The 27,970-nt window shown below is 37.9% G+C and overlaps 1 protein-coding gene across 2 annotated transcripts; it reads left to right on the forward strand.

Moving 5' to 3' along the window:
• On the forward strand, positions 1-27,685 carry skib (v-ski avian sarcoma viral oncogene homolog b). Of its 2 annotated transcripts, none has more exons than XM_058373693.1 (7): positions 1-1,430; positions 22,059-22,166; positions 22,332-22,426; positions 22,551-22,786; positions 24,269-24,498; positions 25,387-25,497; positions 25,811-27,685. In XM_058373693.1, exons 1-7 carry the CDS (start codon positions 513-515, stop codon positions 25,985-25,987), a joined length of 1,875 nt encoding a protein of 624 aa, XP_058229676.1. In that variant the 5' UTR covers positions 1-512; the 3' UTR covers positions 25,988-27,685. The 2 variants fall into 2 exon arrangements, with proteins under 2 accessions (XP_058229676.1, XP_058229675.1); XM_058373692.1 differs by having other exon boundaries at positions 13-1,430; positions 25,387-25,617.
• The last annotated feature ends 285 nt before the right edge of the window (positions 27,686-27,970 follow it).

Genomic DNA, 27,970 nt, shown 5'->3' on the forward strand with positions numbered 1-27,970 from the left:
GAGGCACAGCTGTTCACAGAACAGCCAGGCCGAAGAGTCAGTCACATTCTTGGCTGGGATTCAATGACTCAACCAGACACAAACAAACACAGAGAGAGAGAGAGAGAGAGAGAGAGAGAGAGAGAGAGAGAGAGAGAGAGACGGACGCTGGTTCAACGAAGGGAGAGGCAAACACTTGAACTATGCACACAAGGTTTTTACACCAGGTACTGGGCGCCGGCCTGTTTTTTCCCTCACTGGAACAAGATTACCTTGTCGAAGGTCCCGGGTTTTTTGTGCCTGGTTTCAGTGCGCTCTGAGGCTTTTTATTGTTTTAATATGAAGCAGTCGCTGGAAAGGCAAAACGTAACCGACTCCGTGGCGCTTTTAGGTTTTGAAAGTGACACGAAATCCCAGACTTGCTACAGACCTTTCTGAATATTTCCACAGATATTCGTTGTCGTTTTTTACTCTGAATTGATCGCAAAAGTTTGAGGTTTTTCTCTGTGTTGGCGCTTGTAACAATAGAGAACATGGAGGCAGTATCAAGCTTCCGACCTCATGCGGGACTTCAGCAAACTCTAAAGCAGTTCCACTTGAGCTCAATGAGCTCGCTCGGCGGCCCGGCGGCTTTTTCGGCTCGCTGGCAGCACGAGCCACCATTCGAGAAGCATGGCAAGAAGAGCACAGATCTGCCACTGCTGCCTAGCCTAAGGACCCAGACACCCTCAGTCCTGCCCGGGCCTCTGCTTATCGCTCCGGATCGCTCCACTGAGCGCTGCGAGACTGTGCTGGAGCGAGAGACCATTTCGTGCTTCGTGGTCGGCGGCGAGAAGCGCCTGTGTCTGCCGCAGATCCTGAACAGCGTGCTGCGTGACTTTACCCTGCAGCAGATCAACGCTGTTTGCGATGAGCTGCACATCTACTGCTCGCGGTGCACGGCCGAACAGCTGGAGATCCTGAAAATAATGGGTATCTTGCCATTCTCGGCACCTTCTTGCGGACTCATCACGCAAACAGACGCCGAGCGCCTGTGCAATTCCTTACTGCATGGCGGTGCTCTGCCGCTGCGCCTCGACAAGGAGCTCGCGTGTTCCTCCTCCTCCGCTGAGCTCGAGTACACCGACCGGGCCTTTAAGGTGTACCACGAATGTTTCGGCAAGTGCAAGGGTCTATTCATGCCAGAGCTCTATACGAGTCCGCATGCGGCGTGCATCCAGTGCCTAGACTGCAGACTGATATTCCCTACGCAAAAGTTCGTGGTGCATAGCCACAAGCGCTTGGAAAACCGGACGTGCCATTGGGGTTTCGACTCTACCAACTGGAGGGCCTACATCCTCTTGGATCAAGATTACGCCGAGAAAGAGGAGAAGGCTACACTGCAGCAACTTCTCAACGAATTAAAGGGGAAATATGACCTCGGAAACAAACACAAGAGCTCATCTTTCAGGGTAAGTTGAATGACATGAATCGACTTTAGATACTTGTGCCTCTATGTTGTAAGAAGTAGTCCAGTGCTCTTACATGATCAGTGACAATTGAGTGCAGAATTTCTATACCATTAGGACAAAACGAACATAAAGTAATGACATTTTCTCCAGAAGGTCTTTAGTGTGTTAGCGTTCACGGTATTTATCCTGTCGGAACCTTTGCTTCTATAACTACCAATAAGCTTTTTCATATCTTTCAAATAGCTTTTGTTAGGTGACGGTTGTAATATTCGCCCTATTTTTTACAGACATAATTGTTCTATCTTCTGGTAATCAGGTCTGGAGACTGAAGGAGTCATGGTGAACCTTCATCTCAAACTGTTTTTCTCTTGGTTTCTCTTTGAATTACAGATTGAACTGTTGTCCTGTTATGGGCTAGACACAGATTGGAATTCTATTTTTTTGTAGATTATTTTTGTAAATAAACCATAGGGAATACAAACTTTTGCACACATCTGTATGTAAACTCTGTTGGACCTTTTGCTGTGTTAGTGTGCATGTATAAACCAGTTTAACTTCTTGACAGACTTTACTAATTACATATTTTAAGCACATCTACCTGATCTTACTTCTTAAATTCCATTGTGCACTTCATAAAGCCGACGTTCACTAACCATCCACTTTAATAGGAACACCCATACAACTGCACAGTGGTGCAGTCATCTAAACAGCCAATCATATGGCAGCAGTACAGTGCATAAAATCCAGCAGATACAGGTCAACAGCTTTAGTTAATGTTCAGATCATGCAGATCAAGCATTGAAATAGAAAAAAAAATGATCTGAGACTTTGCATGGTGTGGTAGTTGATATCAGATGGGCTTTTTAAGTATTTCAGAAACTGCTGATCTGGGAATTTAACACGAAACAGTCTCTAGAGTTTACAGAGAATGGTGCTAAAACATAAAAACATTGAGTGTGCAACAGGTCTGTGGGTGGAAATGCCTTATTGAAAAGAGTGGTAAGAGAAGAATGGCCAGATTGGTTTGAACTGCCAGGAAGTACATAATTTAAATAATCATTTTTTACAACAGTGCTGATCTCAAAAACATCTCGGTATGCAAAAAACAATGTACCTTAAGGTGAATGGGTGACAAAAGCAGAAGACCCCATTGGATTCTAATCATGGGCATATATACTCACCCAAACAGGACAGTTGAAGATTAGAAAAAAAAAAAATCACCTGTTTTTTTTTCTGGTCTTTAGCTGTCCAATTTGTGTGACTCTATGCCTTTGATAGCCTCAGATTTCTGTTCTTGGCTGATAAGAGTTGGCAACCTGGTGTGGTTTATTTGTTGCTGTAACCCATCCACCTTAAGGTTTGAAGGTTGTGCATTCTGAGATGCTTTTCTGTTCACCACGGTGTTAGTGCTTATTTGAGTTACTATAGACTTCGTCAGATCAAACCCTTTTGGCCATTCTCTTCTGATCTCTATTCAACAAGGTGTTTCAGCCTGCCGATCCTCTGCACATGCAATGTTTTTTGTTTTTTTGCACCATTCTGTGTAAACTCTAAAAACTGTTGAATGTGAAAATCCCATGAGGTCAGCAAGCCTGGTACCAACAACCATGCCAGGGATAAAGTCACTAAGATCACACCTATTTCCCCATTCTCATTTGACATTAACTAAATCTCCTGACCTGTATCTGCATGATCTTATGCATTGTGCTGCTGCCATATGCTTAGCTGATTGGATAACTTAATGAATGTGTAGTTGTACAAGTGCTGCAAATAAAATGGTGTGAGTGTAAATGACTTGAACTAAAACATTTTACTGGAATAAAATTATTCTGGGATACTCTTGACACGTGTTTCATTGTTTGCATTTAGGGGTTCATTGCTTGTGGATCTCGTATCATTCTCAAGGGCATCTGCATCTGACCTATGAGTTTTGGAGATGTGTATTATTATAAGATCTAGAGACAGGGAAGATCCAGTACTGATCTATTGGTTGAATGGGGGATGAGAGAGCAATGATGTATTGTGTTCAGAAAACATTGTGTGGTTATATTATGTTGGGGGCAGGGAGAGGTAGAGGTCATAACCCAAAAGCAGTGCAGTAGTGCCTGGAGTCACTGTTGGTCTGGGGGTGTCCCTATGTCTGTGAAACTTTATAGCAAGTTTGCAGATGCAAGGACCACACAATGGTAGAGCAACACTGCTGTGTCTCCACATAGCAGCTGCTGAGTGTGAAAATACTACCAAGACTAAACACTCTTATGTGTGATGTGTGTCACAATGTGTTACCATAATGTTCCTCCAGTATGTTTCGCATAGCTAACAGGCAAAAACTGATTACTATTAATCAGACAAATCTGAACAAAATGTTAATTTAAGGCAAGAGAATTGATATTTCAACCATAGAAGTCAATCTGTTAAAGTTTCGCTTTTGTCCCCTTAAACTCGTGTGTGTGAAACCATTCCAGCTGATTCCTGATAAGCCATTTTTTTCACTTTTTAAATACATTATCTACTGAATGCATAATAAGGGGTTATAAGGGATGGGTTTGTTGTGGTTCATTGTCAGAAGTGTCCCAGGAGGTCATCGAGGTCCCAGGGGAGCAGCATACTTGAGCATCTGTGTATTATTCTGTTGGAGAGCTCTTCTAAAAGAGGGATGCTAGTGACTTGTTTCTGCTCACTCACTTGGTACATACAAGTGGGATACTTGGTACGAACATTCTCACCATGATGCAGTTCACACCTGGGATTTTTCATGTCATTAATATATCTTCACTGACCGCTTTTGATTAGTAGCAGTGATGCCAAATCTGCAAAAACAATCTGGCACTTCAAAACCAGGCCATACAGTAGCTAATACCAAAACCCAAATATTTAGCAGTTAGATGTTATTTGCAAATTAAATTTGGCAACACTGGTTATTGTCTGCATTATATTGCATTGCCACTCACGCTAAAATTGTATTGTGGATGGAAGTTTGAAGCTGCACTGTTATTTTATGTTGTGCATTTCACTTAATTTATAACTACTACTACTTTACTTAAAAGATCCTAAAGACAAAACTGTACATCTAAACTTGTTTACACTTTTACACTTGTTTCACGATTTTCTGAATATCCGTTTTACATTATCACATGAAAGGATGCTACAATGAGTCTCCACTGACACTTTGTCTGGCTTGCTGCATCAGTGGGCAGATGGTTCGGAAAAATGATGGCTCAACGTTCATTATAAAGGGACCTTGAAGGGGCAGTGATATGGACCAATGCAGAGCCAATGCCCTCACCATCCCCCCAAACGTCAGATTGTGCAACCAATCATGTGGCCTTTTGGCCCTCCAATTGAACAGATGGTCCTCTGATAAATGAGGAAAAATGTCAAATAAATTATAGGCAAAATATTTACCACAAACCACATCACCAAATTTAACCTATCTTCAGACATCTTTGGAAAGTAAATGAAATAATTTGGAGGAAGATGCACACAATCCAGCTTTATATTTTCATCTCTAGTATACATTTCGAGTGTGTCAAATGTATCCTGCTGAAGCAAGAAACAGTATTATGCAGCTAATTGAGCTTTTAATTAGAATGGATATTATAATCTAGTTCATTACATAATATTTACATTCAAACATCCAAACAATTAGCTGTCTAACTCTTTGTGGTGAAAGTGCTGGACTATTGATTGGAAGGTTGTGAGTTCGAATCCCAGGTCCACCAAGCTGCCATTGCTGGGCCCCTGAGCAAGGCCCTTAACACTCAATTGCTCAGTTGTATGAAAATGAAGTAAATTGTAAGTTGCTCTGGATAAGAGTGTCTGCCAATTGTCAGAAATGTAAAATGGTCTGCATCTGAAGTGAAGCATAGGTGGCCTTGTGCTTAAAAGCTTGTATGCATAATGCCTTCATCAGTATTGTTTTGGGGTGGAGATGTGGGGGTGGTTGTGGGGGATGGTTTGCATTAATTTGAACTCCCTGTATCTCATCTGTCTGCTGACCTTGCCTATGTGGCCTATGCAATTACATACCAGCATTTGTTCTTTCTATCTCTGTTTAACACCCAAATTGTTAGGTATTAACTTCTTATTTGCTACCTAAAGCATGCCTACTCACCTGAATAGGTTGCAATTTATTTATTAAGGTTTGCAATCCTTCCTGAGCATCTCAATTTAAATGCTTCCAGTTGATGACTCAACTGCCCCTCTCATCCCATCTCTGTTGGGAAGGACACAAGAGGGCGAGCCTCTCTTAGAGGTTGTGCCCTCTATTCTCTGCTCCCTGACCTCATGTTTAAAGGGTGTCAGCTGGAGCTCTTTGCTGCTTGATGTGGGGGTGAGGACCTGCTGTCCCCTTTGTCTCCAACAAACCCTGACGAAGTTAACTGTTTTGGTTTGAATTGTTTGCTCTTACTTTGCCAGCCAAAACATCAACGTGACTGGAAATCTTTTTATTTTTTAAAATTATTTATTTTTTTGGTACAAATGCACATTCTTAAGTTATTTTATCAGCCAATGATTTTGTGGCAGCACAATACAAAAAGAAAAATCATGCAGATACAGGTCAAGAGCTTCGGTTAATGTTCACATCAAACATCAGAATGGGGGAAAATGTGATCTCTGTGACTTCAAGCCTGGCATGGTTGTTGGTTCCAGATGGGCTGGACTGAATATTTTAGAGACTGTTGATCTAAGATTTTTACACAAAATAGCTTCTAGAATTTACACAGAATGTGGTCTTCTGCTATTGTAGCTCATTTGTCTCAAGGTTTGATGTATTGTGCATGCCAAGATACATTTCTGCGCACCACGGTTGTAAACAGTGATTGTTCACTTTACTATGTCCTTCCTGATGGTTTGAATCTGTCAGTTTCTCTCAGACCCTTCTTATCAACAAAATTGTTGCCCATCCAACATTTTTGTACAATACTTTGTAAACTGTAGACAGTGTTATGTGAGAACTGCAGTTTATAAAATAATCAAACCAGCCTTGATTACCAGCACACAAGCCATGATCACAATTTTTTTTCATACTGTTGTTTGATGTAAACATGACATTCACTTTCACTTAACATTCACTTAAGCTCTTGACATGTATCTGCATGTATTTTTGCATTGTGCTGACTTAGATGACTACATGATTGTGCAGGTTTACAGTTGTTTTATTGAAGTGGTTGGTGAGTGTACATCCACCACAGCATAAATATAGATGTATATTTATGCTGTGGAAAGTGAAAAGAGAAGTGAAAAGTGAAGAAATTTAAAGCACGTCTCATATACATCTGTATGCCTTTGGTATGTCATGGATTAAAGCAAAGAAAGTGTGAAAGTGCTTTCTTGAATTAGTTGCATGCCTGTCTTTAATCTTGGAATCAGTCATTTAATTGGAGGAAAGTAGTCACTGTGCTGTTTAGCATCACTGTGTGCACGACACATTATGGAGTAGAAAATTCAAAGAAGAGTTGTCTGAGGAGCACAAAGAAAATTATAGACAAGCATGATAAAGGTAAAAGCTTTCTCCAAGCAGCTTGATGTTTCTGTGACTACAGTTGCAGATATTATTAAGAATGTCTATATTACTGTAGCCAGCCTCCTTGGGCGTGGTCACAAGAGGAAAATCGACCCCAGATTGAACAAAAGAATAGTGTTAATGGTATAAAAAGAGTCAAGGAAAACCTCCAAAGAGATACAAGCTGAACTCCAAGGTCAAGGTACATCAGTGTCTGATCGCACCAATTGTCACTTTTTGCACAACAGTGGGTTCAATGGAAAATGAACCAGGAGGACTCTACATAAAAAAGCCAGACTGGAATTTCCTAAAATGCATATTGGCAAGCCATAATGCTTCTGGGAGAATGTCCTTTGGACAGATGAGACAAACCTGGAGCTTTTTGACAAGTCATATCAGCTCTTTGTTCACAGAAGGGAAAATTAAGCTTTTAAAGAAAAGAGCACTGGTAATAATTTGGGGTTGCTTTGCTGCCTCTGGCATATAGGTTTCTTGAATCTTTGCAGGGTACGAGTCTGTCGCCTCCAACCGGATAATGACCCAAAACACACAGCTAAAAGCACCCAAGAATGGCTAAGAACAGAACACTGGACTATTCTAAATTGGCCTTCTATGAGCGCTGATTTAAATCCTATCGAACTTATGAAAAGTGCTGAAACAAGCAGTCTGGAGCATGAGACAGCTGGGGCAGTTTGCTCCGGGATAGCGGGCCTAACAATCTGTGGACAGGTGCAAATGTCTCATTGAGCACAATGAGAATGACAGTTATTTTGGTCAGATTCAAGTTATTTGAAAGAAAATTGTGGGTTCCTTTTTTTCTTGAAAGAGTACCAACAAATTTGTCCACTTCTCTACATACCATCATTCTATGAACCTACTAGACCTAGATCTTGGAAGTGAAAAGAGCCACAGCCTGGGTTTGCCCAGCTGTGTAGTTTTTTGTTCTTTTAATTAATTAATCGACTCTGATAGAATCTGTTGTCAACAAGTTAAGTGACTAATATTTCAGCTTATCATCATCATCTATAGATACTTCCCTATTCACTTCTGGTGCATATGAAGGTATCTTAATATATTATCACTGGAGCAAAATAGGAATCTAGAAATATGTGCAGATCAGAATGCTATAGGAGGCTACAAAGGTTTTCGCTATAATTACAGAAGTTTGAGCATTTTGCTCTACTGTGTTCAGGCTGCTGCTTAATATACCTTCAGTCTTTTAGTCAAAACCTCTACAAGCTTGAGTTATTGCTGGCTTTCTATGCCATAATTAAATTGCTTATGATGTACTTTATGTTGAGGTGAACAGTCCAGGCTTTTGTGAATGTAATTTGACAAAGCAGCAAGTTGCTCATGCCCACAAACTGCCCAGTGTCTAACCTGAAACTACTTTGAGAATTATCTTAGACGAAACGCTGTGAATACTAGATGGAATTTGACTAAATTTCATGAATTTTGATAGTATGTTTGATATTAATGACTTACTGTTTTAAGAAAACAATGGCTATGTGATGATTATTATTGCTGCATGGCATCACAGATAAAGATGTTATATTTATTTTAAATGGTATTCATTTATTTAATTAATTAAATGTTCATTATATTTTAATATGATAAAATGATATTCACTGCTTTAATGCACACTTTCTGTATTTTGAGTGTGCAACACAGAGCAGATATGCTTAGCCTGAGCCGCCTTCCTCTCCAATAAAAAGAGTGATTTTGTGTTTTTCATCAGTCTTTGGTGTCTCATTCACTCCTCGGAGGCATGCAGACAGCTCCCACTCCACGCCCAGGCTGCATTAGCCACAAAACTTCTGTGATTGGAGAGACAATGTAGTTGCTAAGCAAAGCTTGCTCTTTCTGTGCTAAATAAGAACTCTATGCTTCCTGGCTGGTGGGCTAAGGGGAGTGAGCCAGTTTTCTCCCTTTGCCTCATCCTCTCTTGCTCACTCTTTTTCTTTATAGCTCTTTCGGCTCCTCTATTCACTACTCCTCTGTGCTCTCTTTCTCTCTCCCTGTTTTTTCTTTCTGCTCTTTCAGAGTGGCACATTTGCTTATACTCATTCAGTAATACATACACTTGCACACATTCAACCCTCCTTCATCCACCCAGTGAGTCTGTTATTGAGGAAAGGAAGTCTCCAGAGTTGGCCTGCAAAAAAAAGGATACATTTTATCTGAGTGACCTGATCCACAGCTTCCATTTCCTTGCACGAGAGAGTTGTCTGAATGAAATGAGAAACTGTGGCGAGAGGATTTTTCTTGCACAACCTCTTAGAGCATCTGAGGGTGAAGGCTGATTCACTCCTCCAGACCTCAGACAGCTGGCAAGGCCTCCATTTTCCACTCAATGTGATAGTCCACCACAGCATGGTGTTTCAGAGCTCACTCAGCAAGATGGCTGTTCTGGAAAACAGAAGCAGCCTGCAGGAGGGCATCTGCTCTGGGCTCATGTTAGATTCTATGCTTTGAACCATCTTTTTCCCCCAAAATTTTTATAAAGTACATGGTATATATATTATTAAGCAGTGTTCTGATGATACATATTTTTATTGTTTGTACTGTTTGAAAAGAAAAAGGGAAAAGTTAAAAAAATTCAAATTATATTTTCCATTCAATCTGTCTGCCTGAACATTTTCCATTCTCAAATTTGTGCTTGAGCTATGCACACAGTTTTGGGAAAGCCAAATTAATTTGCAACAGCTTCCAGGATTTGGATTCAGAATTCAGGGTTTTCAATTTTGTATCATTGTCATGTTTTTTCATTATCAGCATATGCTAGATGAACACAGATGAATATTTTTTCATGAAGAACATTTTGAGACAAAGGTTTTGAGACGATAAACAGCTATACATGCAATTTTGCAAGCATGTGCAATAAGTTTAGCTTTTATCTCATTATAACATTCACAAGCATTTTCCCAAAGTGTATTTTACAAACTTGACATGAATCATGTACTATCAACATTTGGTTACAGTCTTGCAAGTCAATACTTCTAGGTTTTCTAACCAAACATGGCAAGAAACAGCTTTTAGGACTATGATGTTGAAAATGGCCAACCAGGATTACTTATATATGCTAGATATGCTAGAGCTTCTGAATATTATAGCAAAAAACATGGAAGCCCACATTCAAATATCTGCACCCAGGACAGTTTAGTCCTAAATGTGTTGGTGCCTTTGAGTTACCTGAACAGGGAGTTCTCCCAATAATTAAAATAGGAAATCTCCTGGAAAAGTTTTTTTTTTTAATGTATTTATTTTTGACTTTGTAGAGTGACTCTTCAAATACACACCAAATTCCTGCTGCCAGAGTTGTGGTAGTGCAGGGCTGAAATATCTGGGGAAGAATCCTGTACCTGTGTGATCATGTACCTGTACAGCCATGCATGACTATACACCATGTAGGATACATAATACCTACTATCTCTGCCTTTACATGGCATGCTGAACTTCTGCTCTTCATGCCTGTTGCTCTATAGCTATATAACTTTATAGTGCTTCAGCAGCCAGAGCCCATGGAAGAGCAGGGATTGAAGAAGTATCCTGACATAGCCTTACCTGTTGCAGACTAGCAACTGTAGTCCAGGAAGCAAGGGAAAAGTATTTGCTAACTTACAGCCTCAAACAGCCCTAAGCTGCTTTTCAGCTTACCATTACAAACCTGGTAATCACCTCCCCATTTGGCTCCAGCACTATTACTTACCCATTAAGGTGCTGGAGCCAATTAAATGAGCCTTTGCCCTTTTAAAGAAGATGACAGAAAATTTTATTTACTTCCCAGCCACTAAAAAGGGCAATTTTATAAATCACCTGCTGTGTTTGGCAGGGCATCAAGGCACGTGTTAAAAATCAAATGAGAATGCTTTTTATAAATGGATTCCACAGCCCTGATAAACATTCTGTCTTAAACCAAGGTCGTATATAGGTAGGTTTCAAGGTCCTGTTGGTACAATTGTACTGTAAAAAAGAGGCCGGCAACAGGACTTATTTAATTGAATATTGTCTGATGATAAAAAGCTTGAGTTTTGACCACACCAGTAACAAGTTGAGCCGTGCAGACCAGAGGATCATCCTAAGTGAGTAACTGCAGCTGTGGTTCAGCTGGTCTCAACACAGCTACAGGTCACTGATTAGTCACCCTATCATCAACCCTAATTTATCTTTCTTTGTTGTGAGACAGCTTGCAGAAAATGGAGTCAAAGATCTTTACTGAATGCAGTGGGTGGAATTGTGCTTTTGTATGGCTGGCAGGTGTGCTGGAGGTTATAGTAACACTTGCATTTGATCATTTAACTGATGGGGAAGAGGGGCTTAGGTGGTCCTTTAGTGCTTTACCTCTGTATAGCAAAGTTCATATAATGGATGAGTGTGTGTGTATACCATCACATAACCCTTCCCATGATAGTAGGAGAAGATTTTGTAGAGGTTATCAGGTGATCTCTAGGTACTAATAATCTAAATATTCTAACAATAATAAATAAATTAATAATCTAGTACTCAAAATTTCAAATAAATGATTTTGAAATAAAACCAGGAAATGTTATTTGTTTTTAATATGTGCAATGCTGCTGTCTTTCATTCATAGAGTACAAGTAAAAGCATTAGACCTGTCTTAATGGTACCTTGAAAAATATGCTAATATATTAAAGTGACAAAGAGCAGCAAGGTTTCATTTAATGGCTACTTTTAATCTTCAGTCTAGAAAATACAGTATTGTGAATCGTACAATACATAAAAACAAAACATGGGCACAAGCAGTGATGCATTTTCTAGGTGTTGAATAGGCACTAGGAAGAGAATTCAGCTTCAATATTTATATTCTCTGAATATAAGTATATATGAAGTAATATGACGTGCAAATAAAATGAATAGGAATTTAAGATTTGCAACAGAAGCTGTTGATTTTATGTGGATGGCATGGAAGAAATTAGAGTAAATAAATTTTAATGAATCTGAAACATTAAACTGTTATTTACAACTACTTAATTCATTGGACCTGCTGGCCTTTGCCATCTACTAGTTAAAGGACCTTTGGAAATCTTGAGAAACCTGGCAGACACTATACTAACTTAATGCTGACTGGATAGTCAGAAGCGTTAATCTGAATGATTCTGTGATGCCTGCTTGTGCAGACTGTGTTTTGAGGATATGTATGCAAGAAAGATCACCAAATTCAGCACAGGTATTTAGTACTTACTTGTACTCAATACAGATACTTACCTGTTTGTTCATTTATTAATGAAATATTGTTACTTCTTTAATTAGGTAGTAGTAGGCACTAATAAATTGTAACATTGCCAACTATGTAGCCTATCTGCTTTAGCAGTGCTGTTGGAAAATGGTTGAGATACCCCAGAAACCTCAGGAACTCCACTTGAACCCCTAATCACAGGCCCTCAGAAGGGCTGGCAGTAAATTCTTTAGTCATTTTTTTCTGTGCTTGTTTCTTAAATTTTCTCTGCCCCACTCCCCTTCTCCTTCCCTCCTCATCTCCCTGCTCACATCTGGTGCACAGCCCTTGACTGCTTTTACTGTGCTGAGGTCATTCTCCTATAGGCAATATGGGAATACATGGCTGGGAATAGTGGGATGCATAATGGGAGTAGATCTGCAGGGGACGTGTGTGGTGCACTCTGTGGCACTACAGCTGAGAATTCAATTCTAAATGAATTTGAGGTATCCCAAAATGATGTTTTTTGAGGAAAGAAGCATTGTGGAACCTACATATTGAGTTTATTAGTTTTCACAGTCACATTTTTACTGAAAATTCCAGCCAAGCCTTAGCCTAGGTTTGCATTCAGGAGGCCTCACTGCAAAAGTTGAGACAGCTGTGGCCAGTGAAATGTTCACATTCAGTAACAAAACCATTTACTGCATATGGAGAATGTAACAGAAAGTTCCTGGAATACACATGTTCTTTTTATTTTAGCATGAGCCAGATAGGCTTTTGATAATTCTGTGCTTCTGATCACAAAATCAGCCTTTATGCCTTTCTTAAGTCATCTTTGCGTTTCTTGAATTCTGTTTTTGCTACGCCTCAATTTGTATTTCTCTCTTTCTCATTACTGTAATTCTCAATGTCTGTTTCATTTATTTCTGGCTTTCCTTTATTTCTGGCACGATGCTAGAAAATACAATAGAATATGACAAATTGTTGAAATGCTGTTTTAGTTCATTTAAGACACATCCTCCTGTACATGCCCTCAGACATCATGTCATACTGCATTGTGGAATTGTTCCAGCATTTTGGTAGTGCTGGTCTTTTGTTTACATGCTATAGACATATTTAAACACACTGCAAAAGATGAAAAAGATTTCTTTGTATTTTTAGTTATTAGGATTTAAAATACAACAAAGGGGTATGTCAAGCAATAGCACATGAAAATTTGTCTTATTGATGTTGTGAATCCATACAAACTCAACAGACTGGAATAATGTACTGGATATGCTGCCTCCTCCTACATCTTTCAGAGCTGGTATGTTGTTAAGCACCTAATCTTTTATATAATTAAGTAAATATACACATATATGATTAAGCATATATTAAAGCATTAACTAACCATATATTAACATTAATAAGTATGTATCAGAGTATTTTGTGCCGTTAAGTATTCCATACTAATACAATGTAATACAAAAAATGTAATAAAACAGTAATACACTGGTCATGGATTAAATGGCAAAAAAATGTTATATTTAATACATTTTCTTTCAAAACCGTTTGAGACCAGACACACCATGATTTAGCCTACCATATTTAAGTCCCAGCTGTAGTGAGGTTATTTAGTAATTAAGCTATGAAAACTTCAGCTGCACTTGTTTGATTGATTATTTTCTATCTTAAAATTTATTTTACACCACCTCTAAGGCAACTTCACTGTAACTATAAAATCTAGACTTTACAATCAGACCAACATGAGTCTGATCATTTAATGCCTCAGGAAGGCCCAGCTGTGGTTTTAGAGAGATCAGGTTGACTCACAAGACATGACCTAAATAACATGAGCCAGCAGGGTAAATGAAAGAGGTGGCAGCTGAGGTGAGGGGGTGTACAAAATGATAGACAAACGGCTAATCTCTTACATTGAGAAACAGGCAATTGAAGCCATTGACAGATTTGTTCTTTTATTCTGGGAGCTGGCAGAAGAGGGGAGGCTTTGCCTTTTTAAACTTGTTTTGGCTTGGTCTGGGATAAGAAATGATGAACCTAAAATATAATATTGAATCAAATGTAGAGCTGGCTGTAGAATGTAGAATTATTAAGTTTTTAAAATTGTGTACAGAAAAATAGCAATTTACTTGTTTTGATTTAAGCCAGTCTCACAGTCCATAATGCAATGTAGCATCCCTGAGTTTGTGGACCATGTTTAACCTTTCCAATCTATATACATTATTATAATAAGCATAATAATAAAGGTATGTTACAAGGAGAGGGATCTGTATTTGATATGTCAGGAAAGTTGTCTAGACATTTTCCAGTATTGCTAAATCACAGTGATTTTTTTTCAATGGCGTGTTAATGATTTGTTAAGTTATAAGGCAATATTTGATTAAATAAAGTCTAGTAAGGAATATGTGCATTCTAATAAATAGAGTCTAAAATCAGGAGGCCTCTGCCTGTCCAAGCCAAGGGGAAAATCAACACACTATGTAAATCAGATCAGTAACAATTGTTGGTATATCAGCACTTGCTGTGTGTTTAGCTACAGTTTTGTTTAAAACATGTCACGGAAATCGGTTATGTAAATGAGGCACAAACATCTTTCATTAATTTGGATGTAACAAAGCTTTTAATTAGTTCTGCTGTTTTTGTGTCCACCTGCCCTCCATTTGGACATCAGTTCCTGTTCCAACACAGTGGTTGCTGCTTACTCTCTTTGGACTGTGCTACTGTTGCTTGTATTACTTGCTTCATACTTACCATTTATTTATAAATGAGGTTTTTTTTATTACTTTTTTATATTATTGATTCTTATTTAGTTAGTTGGTTACTTATTTAATTAATATGGTAGTATGCAGCAAATAAATTGGAACATTGCCTACTATAATGGGTACCACTCATATGGAGCATGTTGCTCAGCAATACTCTTTATTTCAGAGATCTATGGTGTTTTTGTGTTTCACTTGTCAAGCTCTCTTTCTGGATGTCACTTTTGTACTGCCAAGGACAGCTGGTTTTACTTGGGAAGGGCAACAAATGTGATTCGCACAGATGGTACTGAGTTTAATGCATTAAGCATCAACTTTTCACTTTAAAATATTTAGCAAAGGGTCAAGAAAATTTGGGCTCATTAAAGAAGAATTACATGTACAATATGCATAATTTTCAGTTACATACCCAGATTTCAAATAATAAAAAATATTCCTTGAGCTAATTAAAAGGCAAACCAGCTTCCTGTTATAAAATGTGCAGAATAGTATTTCACAAGTAATAACCTGCCCATAATAGAATCATGAATTTGAATTGTTTGCTTTTACCAAAGGTTTTTCCAGCTTTTTTCAGAAAATATATTCTAAAAATTTCTATTTTACTATTTCTGTGGCATGGGCCATAGAGTACTTCATACTTCATAGAGTATTTCATTTCTGTAGTTTAATTCCAGACAAGGTTAGTTTAAATGATTTGTAATTTTCTTCTTCCAGCCTCTTTCTTGGCTGTTTGTTACCCTTGAAATATCGCTCAATGGGGTTGTGTTTTCATTCTCTTTGCCACACTGCACTGTACACAAAAAAGAAAAAAAATGCTGACGCAGGAGAATAAAATAAACATGTTTGGCAGGCACACCCTTGAAGGTTTCTCTGTCGGTCAATCCCATTAAATTTTTAATGATTTCCTCTGTGTCGTATATTGCTATGCTTAACTGGAGCAGCTGGCTCCAACCTGTCTCATAGCTCCAGTGCTAGAGATTGTGTTAAACATTTGTGGTTAAATCTGTCCAAACACCTACTGCAGACAGGTTGGTTCATCAGTGCTCTTTTTGCACCAGGTTCATTCAGTGGCAGACTTGCAGACAAACTGCAATAATGTGTGGGTGAAGAGCATGTGTTGTAACCTACAACTACTATACTATACTATATTGGCCTTGTTTTCTAAAGAGGCTGCAGAACACAGACAGCACTTGAGCTCATTCCAGTTTCTAAGTGCAGTTTTGTTTTTCAGCCTGCTGCACTTAGCATCCAGATCCATTATTATTCCCTGTCCATGCCGACAGCCGTAATACAATCCTTGTTGATTTATGAGCAAAAGCGTAGTCCACATCCCAGCTTGCTGCCAAAAGCTGCCCTCCTCCAACACTGTTTAAGCATGCCTACTGGAATTGCCTCTAATAATGCAAAATGCAAATGCAACTTGCAGAACCTCTGATTATACTCAGCAAGTGACCAAATAGACAAAATGGTGCAGTGCTACAATTTAACCTGAGAGGTTCTTGATGTATTTTAACTTCGGTTTCTAACTCCTTTGCTGTCATGTAGAGTTCTTTCGAAAATGAAAAGAAAAACCAAATGTGGCAAGGGAGAGACAGAAAGGAAAAAGGAGAGAGATCTCTAAGTGAAAGGCTGGAAATAATGAGCACTTCTCTGAGGTGGTGGTTGCATCAACGGGAATGATTCAAGGGAGAAAAATGTAGCTTGTGTGTCTTTAAGAGCACTGGGCTGTCTGCAGAATGCATTAGTCTGGCAGAGCAGACATAGACTTGAGTGGAGGGAGGAGCCTGACCCGGTCGGTGGGGTGGGTGTGGGGGGTGTTAGGAAGGAGGATGGAACAGCCAAAGTCTCAGCCTCCAGCCTCCTGGCTAGACTGCTGAAAGTTATTATTGAGTTCCTGTGCAGGACCTTCCCTCCCTTCAATACTGGTGTCTGTTCAGCCTGTGTTCACTTGCTTGCTCAGTCTTTGTGTGTGTGTGTGTGTGCGCGTGTGTTAGACTAGCATTGAAACATGGACTTACAGTCACTTATACTGTTGTTCTATACTTAGACTTTTCACTTTTACAATCACTTTAACTATATTATATATATAAAACGCATGTTCTGTGCTCCAGTCACAGATCTTGGGTAGCACCATGCAAACATTCTGAGACTATGGGGGCTTTGCTTAGAGGTGAAAATGAGGTAGTAATTTCCAAGAAATTACTGTTGTGTGACCCAAATATGTGCAAATGTAGGTTTATAATGGAAGTCAGCTGCAAAAATGTTCAGGTCTCTATCTGGCTAATGTCAGCCACAGTGGGGTTGCTGGGAGAGGTTTGATTCTGAGGAAAACCCTGGCATGTACATGATAATTTTAGTATTCTTTTGAGTTCTGCCTGTTGAGTCAGAGCTTAGCTGTGCGCAAACTGTTTTGTGGTTGCTATGGAAAAAAAACATGGGCCCCTTTAAAATTAGAGGAGTGTTGAAAAATGGTCCAAGAAAAAGACACTTCCTTGAACTCCATTATGGTCAAAAAGCAGAAAGAACATAAAGTAAATGTTATAATGTCATGCATCAGACTCTCCATGAGACAGATTCATAAAAAATGACTTTTATATTTCATAAATAAGGTGATCCTTTGGCTGTTAGCTAAAGAACAGTTATCATTCTTTTTTAATTTTATTATGGAACAGATGTGTGGAGCCTCTTTCATCTTTTATAGATTAATTCTCCCCCAAGATTAAATGTTCTTCTCTGTAGGTTTATTAATAATTGTAATTTGGATAATAGAAAAGACACTTTCCATAAGTAAACTTACAATATTTGCCATAAGTAAACTCACAATATTTGATCCCATCAGGCATGTTACATTAGTAATTGTAGTATGTTGTATGCTTTGAAGTATTTTGGAGAAATATTCTATCATTAGAAGGTTTTGCCATTCGGCCCTCCTTGTTAGTACTCAGCACTTCGGTACGCATTTACTTTTACATTTATGGCATTTGGCAGATGTCCTTATCCAGAGCAAAAGTCTCCATCAATGAAAGAATGCATCAATACTGGTCACTAGGTCACAGATTATGAATACCATCAGCCTAAAACTCTGTTGGGAGGTATGTTACAAGACAAGCACGCAAAAAAAACAAAAAAAAACAAGTGCGAGTTTTACAGGGTAGGTCTTGACACTTAGTTTAAAGACTACTCAGCTGTTTGGACATCTAGAGGAAGTTAATTGCACCAACTAGGTGCCGGAACACAGAAGAATCTTGATTTGTACTTTCCTCGTACCCTGAGAGATGGGGGGATCAGTCGAGCAGTGCTGGAAGATTAAGGGAGCTTGATGCAGTGGTGCAGTGTGGGATGTGAGGCAAGTGGGCACTGGACCTTTTTTGTCTTTGTAGACAAGCATCAGTGTTTTAAATATGATGCAGGCAGCTACCCGAAGCCAGCGGAGGGAGCGCAGCAATTGGGTGGTGTGAACGTTGAAAACAAGTCATGCAGCTGCATTTTGGATTATTTGCAGAGGTCAAATGGTTAGAATGGTTTTGATGATGTAAAGGAGATACTGACATGAGAATGTCAAATTAGCAGTGTGTAAGGAAAAGGACAGTTGATTGACCATGATTATCCCACAGTTAGCTAGACATCACAATTTGGCCCTTGGCAAAGTCTCTTAGATCCTAATACTTGCCGAATTTGTCCTGCTTTCAACACATTCATTTCTGTATTTTTCTTGTTTTTTCTCAGGTGAAAAAGTACAATCATTTATTTTTTACAGCTTTACATTTTAAAATGGCTTCACTGGAAATGCTTTAAAAATGGACATGTGCAGCAACTTTATTTTTTTTTCCTCATTGAAACCGTCTGAACGAGTCCACCTTACACACCACCTCACAAGTGGTTTGAGTGATTGAATCATAAGATAGATGTTAATACCAGTGTTTCAGTGTTTGGATGCAGACAGGGGGAGGGAGAATGTCAGGCTTAGCCAAATGGAGGCTGTAAATTAAAGACAGGTTTATCACCCAGCCTTGGCCAATTACCTCACATCCCAGGGCAGACCCTGTTCACTGACATCATCTGGGACCTTACATACTGACCCTAACTTCACCTTACCTTCTCACAGTGGGCGTTTACAAGCCTGACAGCCTCTCCATATCCTTCCATCTCTTTTGGTATTCAGATCTGCTTTTATTCTTCAAATAACCAAATACCTAAACAACTCTTGTGACTCTTCTTTAGTCTACATGTTTATGCTGAACACAATAAGCCTAGATACTTAAAAACAGAATTTATTGAGCAATATGAGGATTGACTGAACAGTTAAAACAGGTGTAGACAAACTGCTTCAACATTTGTTGGTAAATGTCACTGTAATGCAGGTCATCTGTAGCACCAACCTGAAATGTGTAAAGTAGGAGTGAAGGCAAGTTTTTATGTATTCAATGTTCAGATAGAACGCAGCAGCAACATTTTACTGTTAGCCGGGGTAAATGGGTGACTGGCATGTAGCTGGCATTATTATGATCAATGATTATTTCTTAATTATTCATTATTTATGTAAGTTATATCAATAAGATTGCTGGAAAAAAACAGCCATCATTGTGAAGCCCAGGATAATGTTTGCTTTTTAGTACCTGTGTGTGAGAGAGAGTTGATTTGGTTATTGACTGCAAGAAATGACAACTGGGCATGTGAATATATCTTGAATATAGTCAAATGTACAATTACATTTGCGTCATTTGGCAGACACTCTTATCCAGAGCAATGTACAAAAGTGCTTTGAAGTCTCAATCAGTGAACACAACACTGGTACACTAGGTACAGACATACATACATACATAAAGCAAACACCCATCGTTTGAAGATGGCCAGTGGCTCAGCTGTTTGGACATCTAGGGGAAGTTCATTCCACCACCCCAGTTCTTTTATGTACGAGTCTTGATGTATGCCTACCTCTTAGTACCTCAGCAGTGTGTATACTTATTGCCAATGTGCTGGCATATCAGTTCATGTGTTTTGACCAGCTGCTTGTTTCAACCTCAGCTATGCAGCTGTGGGTGTGTCATGCATGGTTCCTTTTGATGTGGCCATGAGTGAGAGCAATGTCATGGCTGCCTTGCTCACAGATATTGCAACAGCTTCAGGTCACGTATTAAAAGGGTGTACAGGTACAGGCTATTATGTCTGGGGCTCTGCACTCATGAACAGGAACATGATCAGACAGATTGCCTTTGTTGGGAAAGGCAGCAGCATGAGTCGAGTCAGGTTTTGTTTTTGGCCATCTGCAGTTTAGTGGAGGGGTGGTTTACCTTTTTTACATGTAGGAAGGTATAGGAAGGAATGTGGATTGTTATCAGGAGTCATGCTCATCTTGTGTTCATTTTCCATGGCACTATGTATATATGGTTCATGTAAAAGAGCACATGCTTAGATTAGCTTGGATATTTCTCTCTCCTCAGTCTGACATGTTTGAAGATATTTTAAGTACGTTTAATTATAAACGCTTTAAGTCTACAAAAGGCCCCCGTAAACAGCTAAGCAGCAGAGGAGTTCTTGAAAATGATCCATGCTGAGTTGTTCCGAAAATATGTGTTTGCTCACAATGTGATCTTCAAGGCTATCTACACTATCTAGACTGTATGAAATGTACATGCACCCATACCTCTTGATAACAGAACTAACATATTGGGTTAATGGACGAAAGACGGCATGGTTAGTATTTGGCCTTGGATCAGTGTTCTACTGAGCCATCAGAAACCTAGGCAATATCTCCCCCTTGTGACTGAACATTTGCAAAGTCTCTGGTTCTCACTTCATCAAAAAATCTATCCATCTATTATAATGGTTTTATTCTACTCAGGGGCTAACAAGGCAGGAATAATTGGATGGGATCTGAGACCATTATAGCCCTCAGGACTACAGCACTAACCCCAAAACCACATACCATCTCTCATTTGTATATTTGGTAAATTTATTAATTGTATAAAATTGTCAAATTGTTGAATTAGCCTACACTAATAAAGGCTCTGCTGTAAAAGTTATAAAGCTGTTTGAATTCCTGAGAGTGAAGCAGAGAATTGCAGGTCTAGACATGCCTTAACAGTAAACACATTCAGTGCTGCCATCTGGGAACCTGAGGGCATTATGGATTATTCACTGTTAGCTTTTATGTGTTTTAAAACCTGTCAGCTACAATGAAACCTTTCTGAATGAATGAATACCTGTACCGGCTTCTCCCTTACTCACAGACAGTAGTTTATACCTGTCCTCACAAGCTTTAGGCCTTCTTTAAATATAGCTTAGGTTACCATGACCTTCCAAGACCGAGGTAAGGAATATGCATTCCGCTGCATTTTGTTTAATTGTGACCCTAGATTTGATCAGTAAATCACCTCTTGCAAAAGAAAAAAAATCAGTATTTATCAACTTAAACTATCAGCAAGGTTTTTGTTGATGATACAAAATTTAGCAGTGAAATTACTCACTCACACAAAAGAGAATGCATCCCTGTTTTGATATCCTTCTAGTGACTTTCTGTCTACAGGATCCACTTTTTTATTGTTTGTTTTTTTAAATTCGTAATTACCCCCCTTCTATATCTCTAAGTTGCTGTTCCAATACACTGCTCCCTGTTGGCTGCTCTGTTATCTTGCTGATGAACAGCTTTCCTCTGGACATCAGATGTGCTCCCTCTGTTACAGTTTTTTTAAATAAAAAAAAGTTTTAAAATTAAAATTTGAATTCATTTTTGATTGACATTATATATTCTTTTATTAACTACTATACATATTTTTATATTTTTACTATGCTTCTTTGTGATCTTAACTATGTACAGCACTTCTGTGCATTGGAAATAAATTACTTGTTTGTTTGCATACTTACTATAAGTTTATTTTCTGCAATCTACCTCTACTGTATCCTCCCCTCCCCAGTACCTTTTAACAATTCTGTATAAAGAAATGCTGAAATTGGCAAAAAGGTCAATCATGTCTGTTTTTTAGCTTAATTTCTCTTCAAATAAAAAAAGGTTGGGAAATTGTCCAGCACAAAACACATCTAACTGCAATTAGATGCAGCTTCTACTCATGAAAGCAGTCATTATGAACCTGTTTGTTGTGAAGTTTAATCATGCAGTATTATATTAGAGTAGTGTCTGTACCTATTTGTATAATAGGTTAAATAAATTTATTTCTCATCTTCTGCAGGAATATAGTCCCATTCCTGCCAAGAAGTCCAAACAGGAGCTTACCCCACCTGAGGACCAAGAAAAGCAAGTGGAATGGTTTCAGTGTTTAGCAACATCTGCAAACAAGGTATATGTGCAAAACTACTTCTACTTCTGCCTCAGTATAGCACCACCAGTTTCCCTTCTTAAAATGCCTATAGGACAAATGTGTGGAGATATTTGAAATGTGTGCACCGCACGTTAGCCTAAGAAAATTATCTTACATGGTTAGCGGACTTTTCTCTCTTCTAAGGATCTCAAGCAGCTTCAGATCAAGCAGAGGCCATCAGCCTTTCGGCCATGGTCTCCTAAAGTCCCATCCACCGAGAGAGCAACTCCCAGTCACAAGTATGAGCAGTATGCATCTACTTGGCTAATATGCCATCTTGTTTACATTGTGATTTACTCATCTGGCCTGAGCTCAGGTCTCATTTTATATTCAGATGTTCATGTTTTTTGTGTTTACTTTCAGACCACTACCCAAAAACTCAGAGAACATGGCATTACCCCCAGACACTCTGCAGAAGAAAAAGCAGCCAGAGCAGTCCAGTGCAGGAGGTTCCCAGCCTGTCTATAGCCACAGGTCCAAGACAACCAAGTGCTGGCCATCTGGCGAGGACCAGACACAGCCTGCAGCCTGCATCATTCATCCCACACAGTACGAGTCCAACTCGGATGCAGAGATTGAGGTAGACAACTGTGATGAGGGTGAGTTGCAGACCAGATGCATGAAGAACATTCTGTTGATCTTTGTGTATAATTTCTTTCTGGCACATAATTTTGAAATTTGATAAACAGTGGATGTACAGATTTTCCTCTCTGGTTAGTGTATACAGAAAAACAGAAACAATGATTTATCATTTGCATACATTAGTATGAAATTGTTAAGTAAACAATTCAAATTCTATTTGTCACATACAAAATAGAAAATACAAAATCTAAAATATCAAAACTAAGATTTTTACAGTAGGTAAAATAAAATATTAATAAATTATAAAATTATATATATATATATATATATATATATATATATATATATATATATATATATATATATATATTTATATATATATATATATATATAGAATAAGGTATGGTATAATTCAGTCTTCTTTTCATATGCAAGATTGAACAATATATTGACAATAAGTTAATCAGAATAACAGACAATAGACATAATAGATATCCTGATATTTACCATGTGCTAAAGACCGCTAATTTTATGAGCATTTGTTTACCGAGCATATTGTAAAATTTTACCACGATAGGGCCAGAGGGGCTGATTAAGTTCAAGACTACAGTCCAGTGGTTTATCCATAATAAAAAGTACACAGATCGCTACATCAACTACTTTGTGTAGTGTGAGTAGGTCACAGCAGAGGTTGAATTGGCATAATTCTTGATATTTTTACACTGGAGAACTTGATTGGATGCTTCAAAATATGCAGAAGAGTGACTGATGAACTGCCAAGATTTGTAATGGGTGCAATAAAAATGAAAGGAGTAAAAAGTTCTTTAAATATTTTATTCTAAATGTAATTAATTGTACAAGTATTAAAATTCAATTGAGATTAAATAAGAATAAATAAATAAGTAAAGCAAAAACTCCAAAATAATATTTAATATAATTTTTTTTATCATATATTGTATTGCTTGTTTAGATATAAGCACCAAGCACTGAATTCTGAAATACTGAAGCACTGAAATATTATTGCAAAAGAAATCCTAGCTTTTTTAAAATGTAACTTTATTTACATTTATATTTTATATTACATTGCATTGTGAACACATCCAGAATCTCTTCCACTAGATGAACTCTTGTTCATGTACTTTGAATGCAGTCCATTACATGATCTTCTGCTATATCTTTTCCTGGTACATCATGGGCTTCTTTTGCTAAAAGCATTCTTAAAGGTTATATAAATATACATATATATATATAAAATTTTTCATTCTTAGTTTCTTTATATATATATATATATATATATATATATATATATATATATATATATATATATATATATATATATATATATATATTAGTTTATATTTTATATTAACTAAAACTAAGTATGAAACATTTTGTAAAACAAAAAAAGTACAACTGTTCCCTATGTATGGGACTTGTGGGACTGTAGATATATATTAATCAGCTGTTTAATAAATTGCCTGTTTGTGGTGTTGTTGCAGTGCCTTTCTCCCACTCTCTAACTAATGGAGTGGTTGTGGAGCGGTATGAGGGTAGGCACAGATCTACAGCTGCCCCTAGCTCAGAATTTGAGTCTTTGCAGCAGATGCTGTACAACAACCTGAGTTCCAGAGAGGCCAGAGAGAGGTTCCTGCAGGAAATTGTGCATATGCAAGTTGAACAGGAGGAAAAGCTTTCAGCAGCTTTGCAGGCCAAGCACAACCTTCAGCAGGTACAGCTAGCTCTGCTGGAAAGTTTATAGAGTGACTGAGTGTGGTTTGATGGAAAATATTTTGTACATATTGGTCATTATTAATCAAAGTTGAGTAGAAATGAGAGCAGATTTGAGTACACAGCATGATATGGATAAATCTGTTTCTGATTTATGAAATGAATGACATGCTGTAATTCGAGCACAAATAGTGAATCATCTTGAGCTGTGTGGAAATTAACTCCCACCCTAATTAATGATGGTGTTGCGATAATGAGCCAATAATAATATACAGCTGGGTAGTTTTTCATGATATGATGAAAGAATTAAGTAGAATGGGGAGTACATGTGAGAAAGCTGAATTAAATGAGTGAAAATAAAAATGAGGAAAAGATGGGGAAGTAAGTCTTCAGACTTACTTTTGTGTTTGTTATTGAATATGCTTCCAGTCCATATATCCACTTCAAATAGAAGTACATGTATTTTTAGGTCTGGTCTTATTTATACATGGCCATTTGTCAGGTGACAGAAGATTTAGTGCTCACTTATTATAATTAATATTATATATTATTACATTTATTTCGCCATTGAAGTGAGTCAAAATAATTTCCACTTCTGTCTTTCAGCTTTTACTCTTTTATTTCATGCTTTCAGCTGTCTGTGCCCTTAAACATTTTATGCAAACTTTGGACACAACTTAAACTAAACTGAAAGGTTGATAAATTAACTCAGTTGTGTGTAAATTTGAAGTAAATTTATGCATTTGTGGTATATGAAATAACAAAAACAAAAGTTTGAATGCTAAGTTCCCCTCACTGTGCATGCCTCTTTGGTATATATCACCATTGTGCATAGTATCCTATGTGATATTTCAGAGGCTTTAATTATTATTTTTTTTCGTTGGCCTAGGAGCTGGAGTTTTTACGAGTGAGTAAGAAGGGGCGGTTGCGGGAGGCCATTGAAGCCAAGCGTAACCTGCGAAAGGAGCTTGAGCGGTTGCGCACAGAATGTGAGAGAAAGGTACATGATGCCAGTGAGTCGTGTAGAACACTAAAAAGGGAGCTGGAGCGTGAGCGGCAGATGTACAAATGTGACAAGTGCTATGAGCCAAGCCAACTGAGGGCCAAGTACTCTACCCAGGCAAGACTGAACATGTTCCTCATTATGTTAGACTTTTTTTCCCCATCTCCCCTCCTTAAAGCTGTTTATAGGCTTAAATTTGGCTTTGTCCTGAGCAGATAAAATAAGTAGTGTTTTTGTTACAGAAAAATTTCATTGCTGTGTTTCTACCTTAGTTTTACTTGAACCTTCCATCGCTTGTGATATGTTCCAGGTTGAAGCTCTCCAGTTGAAGCTGCAGCAAGCTGAGACTGATCGTGAGCAGCTGCAAGAGGAGCTGCTGCAAGAGCATGAAGCTCGGCAAAGTCTGGAACAAATGGTGCTCCAGCTTCAGCAGCAGCTCAGCCAAGGCAACCAGAAACAAGGCCACCATTGCCAGCAGCAATCATAGCAAGACACCTGGAAGGATACTGTAGATGTTGAAGACCGTTTGGAAAACAGCATTGCAGGACTTTTGGTGGACTCATTTTATGAACATAATGAGCTTGTGAAAAAAAGTTTTATGGGAGCAAAATATCGAAAAATGTACATGTACATTAGCTTTACATTTATAGACAGATGTGGAGACCACAGAGCTGGTCCCACTCCCCTTACACAAGTCTTAGAGAACAGTCCACGTGGTCTCAGATCAGTGAAGAAGACACTCCAAGAAGGCAGCACCATATGGGACTAATACCCTTTCAGTTAGCTTTTTAAGCTAATCCAATGAATTTATATTGTTATAAGCTATTTAACAAAGATACTTGAAAATGTAACAAAATCTCACGGCCAGGGGAAAAAAGGAGATTTTTTTTCTGGTAGAGAGATTACAGTAGCATATAGATAAATAGATCTATTAAACAAGAAGGCATTACAAAGCCAAATTATACAGAAGAGACACATCACTACATATTATTATGCATCTGATGCTTCTTTATGTTTCATTTTGTTGTATCCAAATAATTAGCATGAACAACTGTACTATGTAAGTCATAGGTGGGCTTCATATAAACATACGAGTAGTTATTTTTTTTCTTTATATATTTGAATATTCTTTTGGTACATTTAAATCCCTTGTACTATTATTTTGGCAATTGTTTTTTGTCAATCCATAATTATTCCTAATTCCATTATCTTTTGCAAGTATTTTATTCTGTACAACTCTTGCATTTGTTGAAATGAACAGTATTGTGTAGAATTCAAAAAGAACTTTCTGAACAGTGTTTCAGCAATCTGCATTTTTAGCAGTCAGAAGAACCAAAACATGTTTTTTCTGGTGCATTATTGGTGATAGCAAATGCTATTCTCGTTCAAGTGTCCATTTTAGTCACTGGTTCTAGGGCTTGTTGAAATATATTTGACAGTAACATTTTTACTTATATACAAAATATGAATATATATTTTTTTACTCTATCAAAAAAATTGCACTTTTGTAAAGAGAAATGTTCTCTTATACAATGCACAATTATACGATTATAAATGTGCATTTATGCCCTCATATGTTGTTTTTCAAATTTGAAGCAAGCGAGAGCTGGTTTAAATTTTTTTCATACTTTTTTTTACTTATTGTAAATAACACTTATTAGACATTAGAGGATAATTATTGTAAATATGCTTGGCTTTACTTGTTAATGCTCACCTATTGCTTTTGCTCTCAACCAATATATCCTATATATGAATCTCACTTTCATTTAAAGGGCATTTAATGTATACAGTTGTTATGTAATGTGGGGGAAATGTTTGGTCAATTTGGAAATCATTTTAACCACCAAAGCAACTGTATGAGGAAAACCCTGCTTTTGTTTTTTTGTTTTTTTTTTTGTTTTTTTTGTATGTTCACACATACAAAAGACTTGTATAAGTTTGTGCAGTTATTTAGTAGATTAAACCTTTATTCGTTTTATTTATTCTCAGTCTTCTTTTTGAATGAACAGTTTTGCCTGTCTCTCACCATTTTTTCAGCTCCATCCTCTTGATTCTTCATTCCAGTGGACTACAAATAGACAGTATTTGTGCTGCTGGCATAGTTTTGGTTTTGAAGTGGCTTTATTTTTCCACTTGTTTTATGTTCTCTGCATTTAATACTCATATAAAAATGACAATAATTGTACCTTTGTCTTTCTTGCAGGTTCTGTTTTTTTCTGTTCTTTTTTTATACTCTATATTCACCTTAATGTGAGTAAATAAGTACATAGATACATAGCATGATAGATGAAACAGGCATTTGTGATCACAATAAGAAATAAATGTAGGATATTTAGGGTTGTTAAAACACAATTATTAACACACACACACACACACACACTCAACAGGTGAATACCATAATTTTGAACCATTTAAGTTAAGTATAAGTAGCGAAAAACGGAGAAAGAAAGTATGCACAAAGGCCCTGAAC

This window comes from Hemibagrus wyckioides, linkage group LG21 (assembly GCF_019097595.1).
Source record: "Hemibagrus wyckioides isolate EC202008001 linkage group LG21, SWU_Hwy_1.0, whole genome shotgun sequence".
NCBI classification, from domain to species: domain Eukaryota; kingdom Metazoa; phylum Chordata; class Actinopteri; order Siluriformes; family Bagridae; genus Hemibagrus; species Hemibagrus wyckioides.

Excerpts from the sequence above, each read along its gene's own strand:
- skib (XM_058373692.1), top strand. The coding sequence starts at position 513 with ATGGAGGCAGTATCAAGCTTCCGACCTCATGCGGGACTTCAGCAAACT. Across the intron at positions 22,427-22,550 it reads AGAGCAACTCCCAGTCACAA|ACCACTACCCAAAAACTCAG; the intron begins GTATGAGCAGTA and ends GTTTACTTTCAG. Across the intron at positions 25,618-25,810 it reads GGGCCAAGTACTCTACCCAG|GTTGAAGCTCTCCAGTTGAA; the intron begins GCAAGACTGAAC and ends GATATGTTCCAG.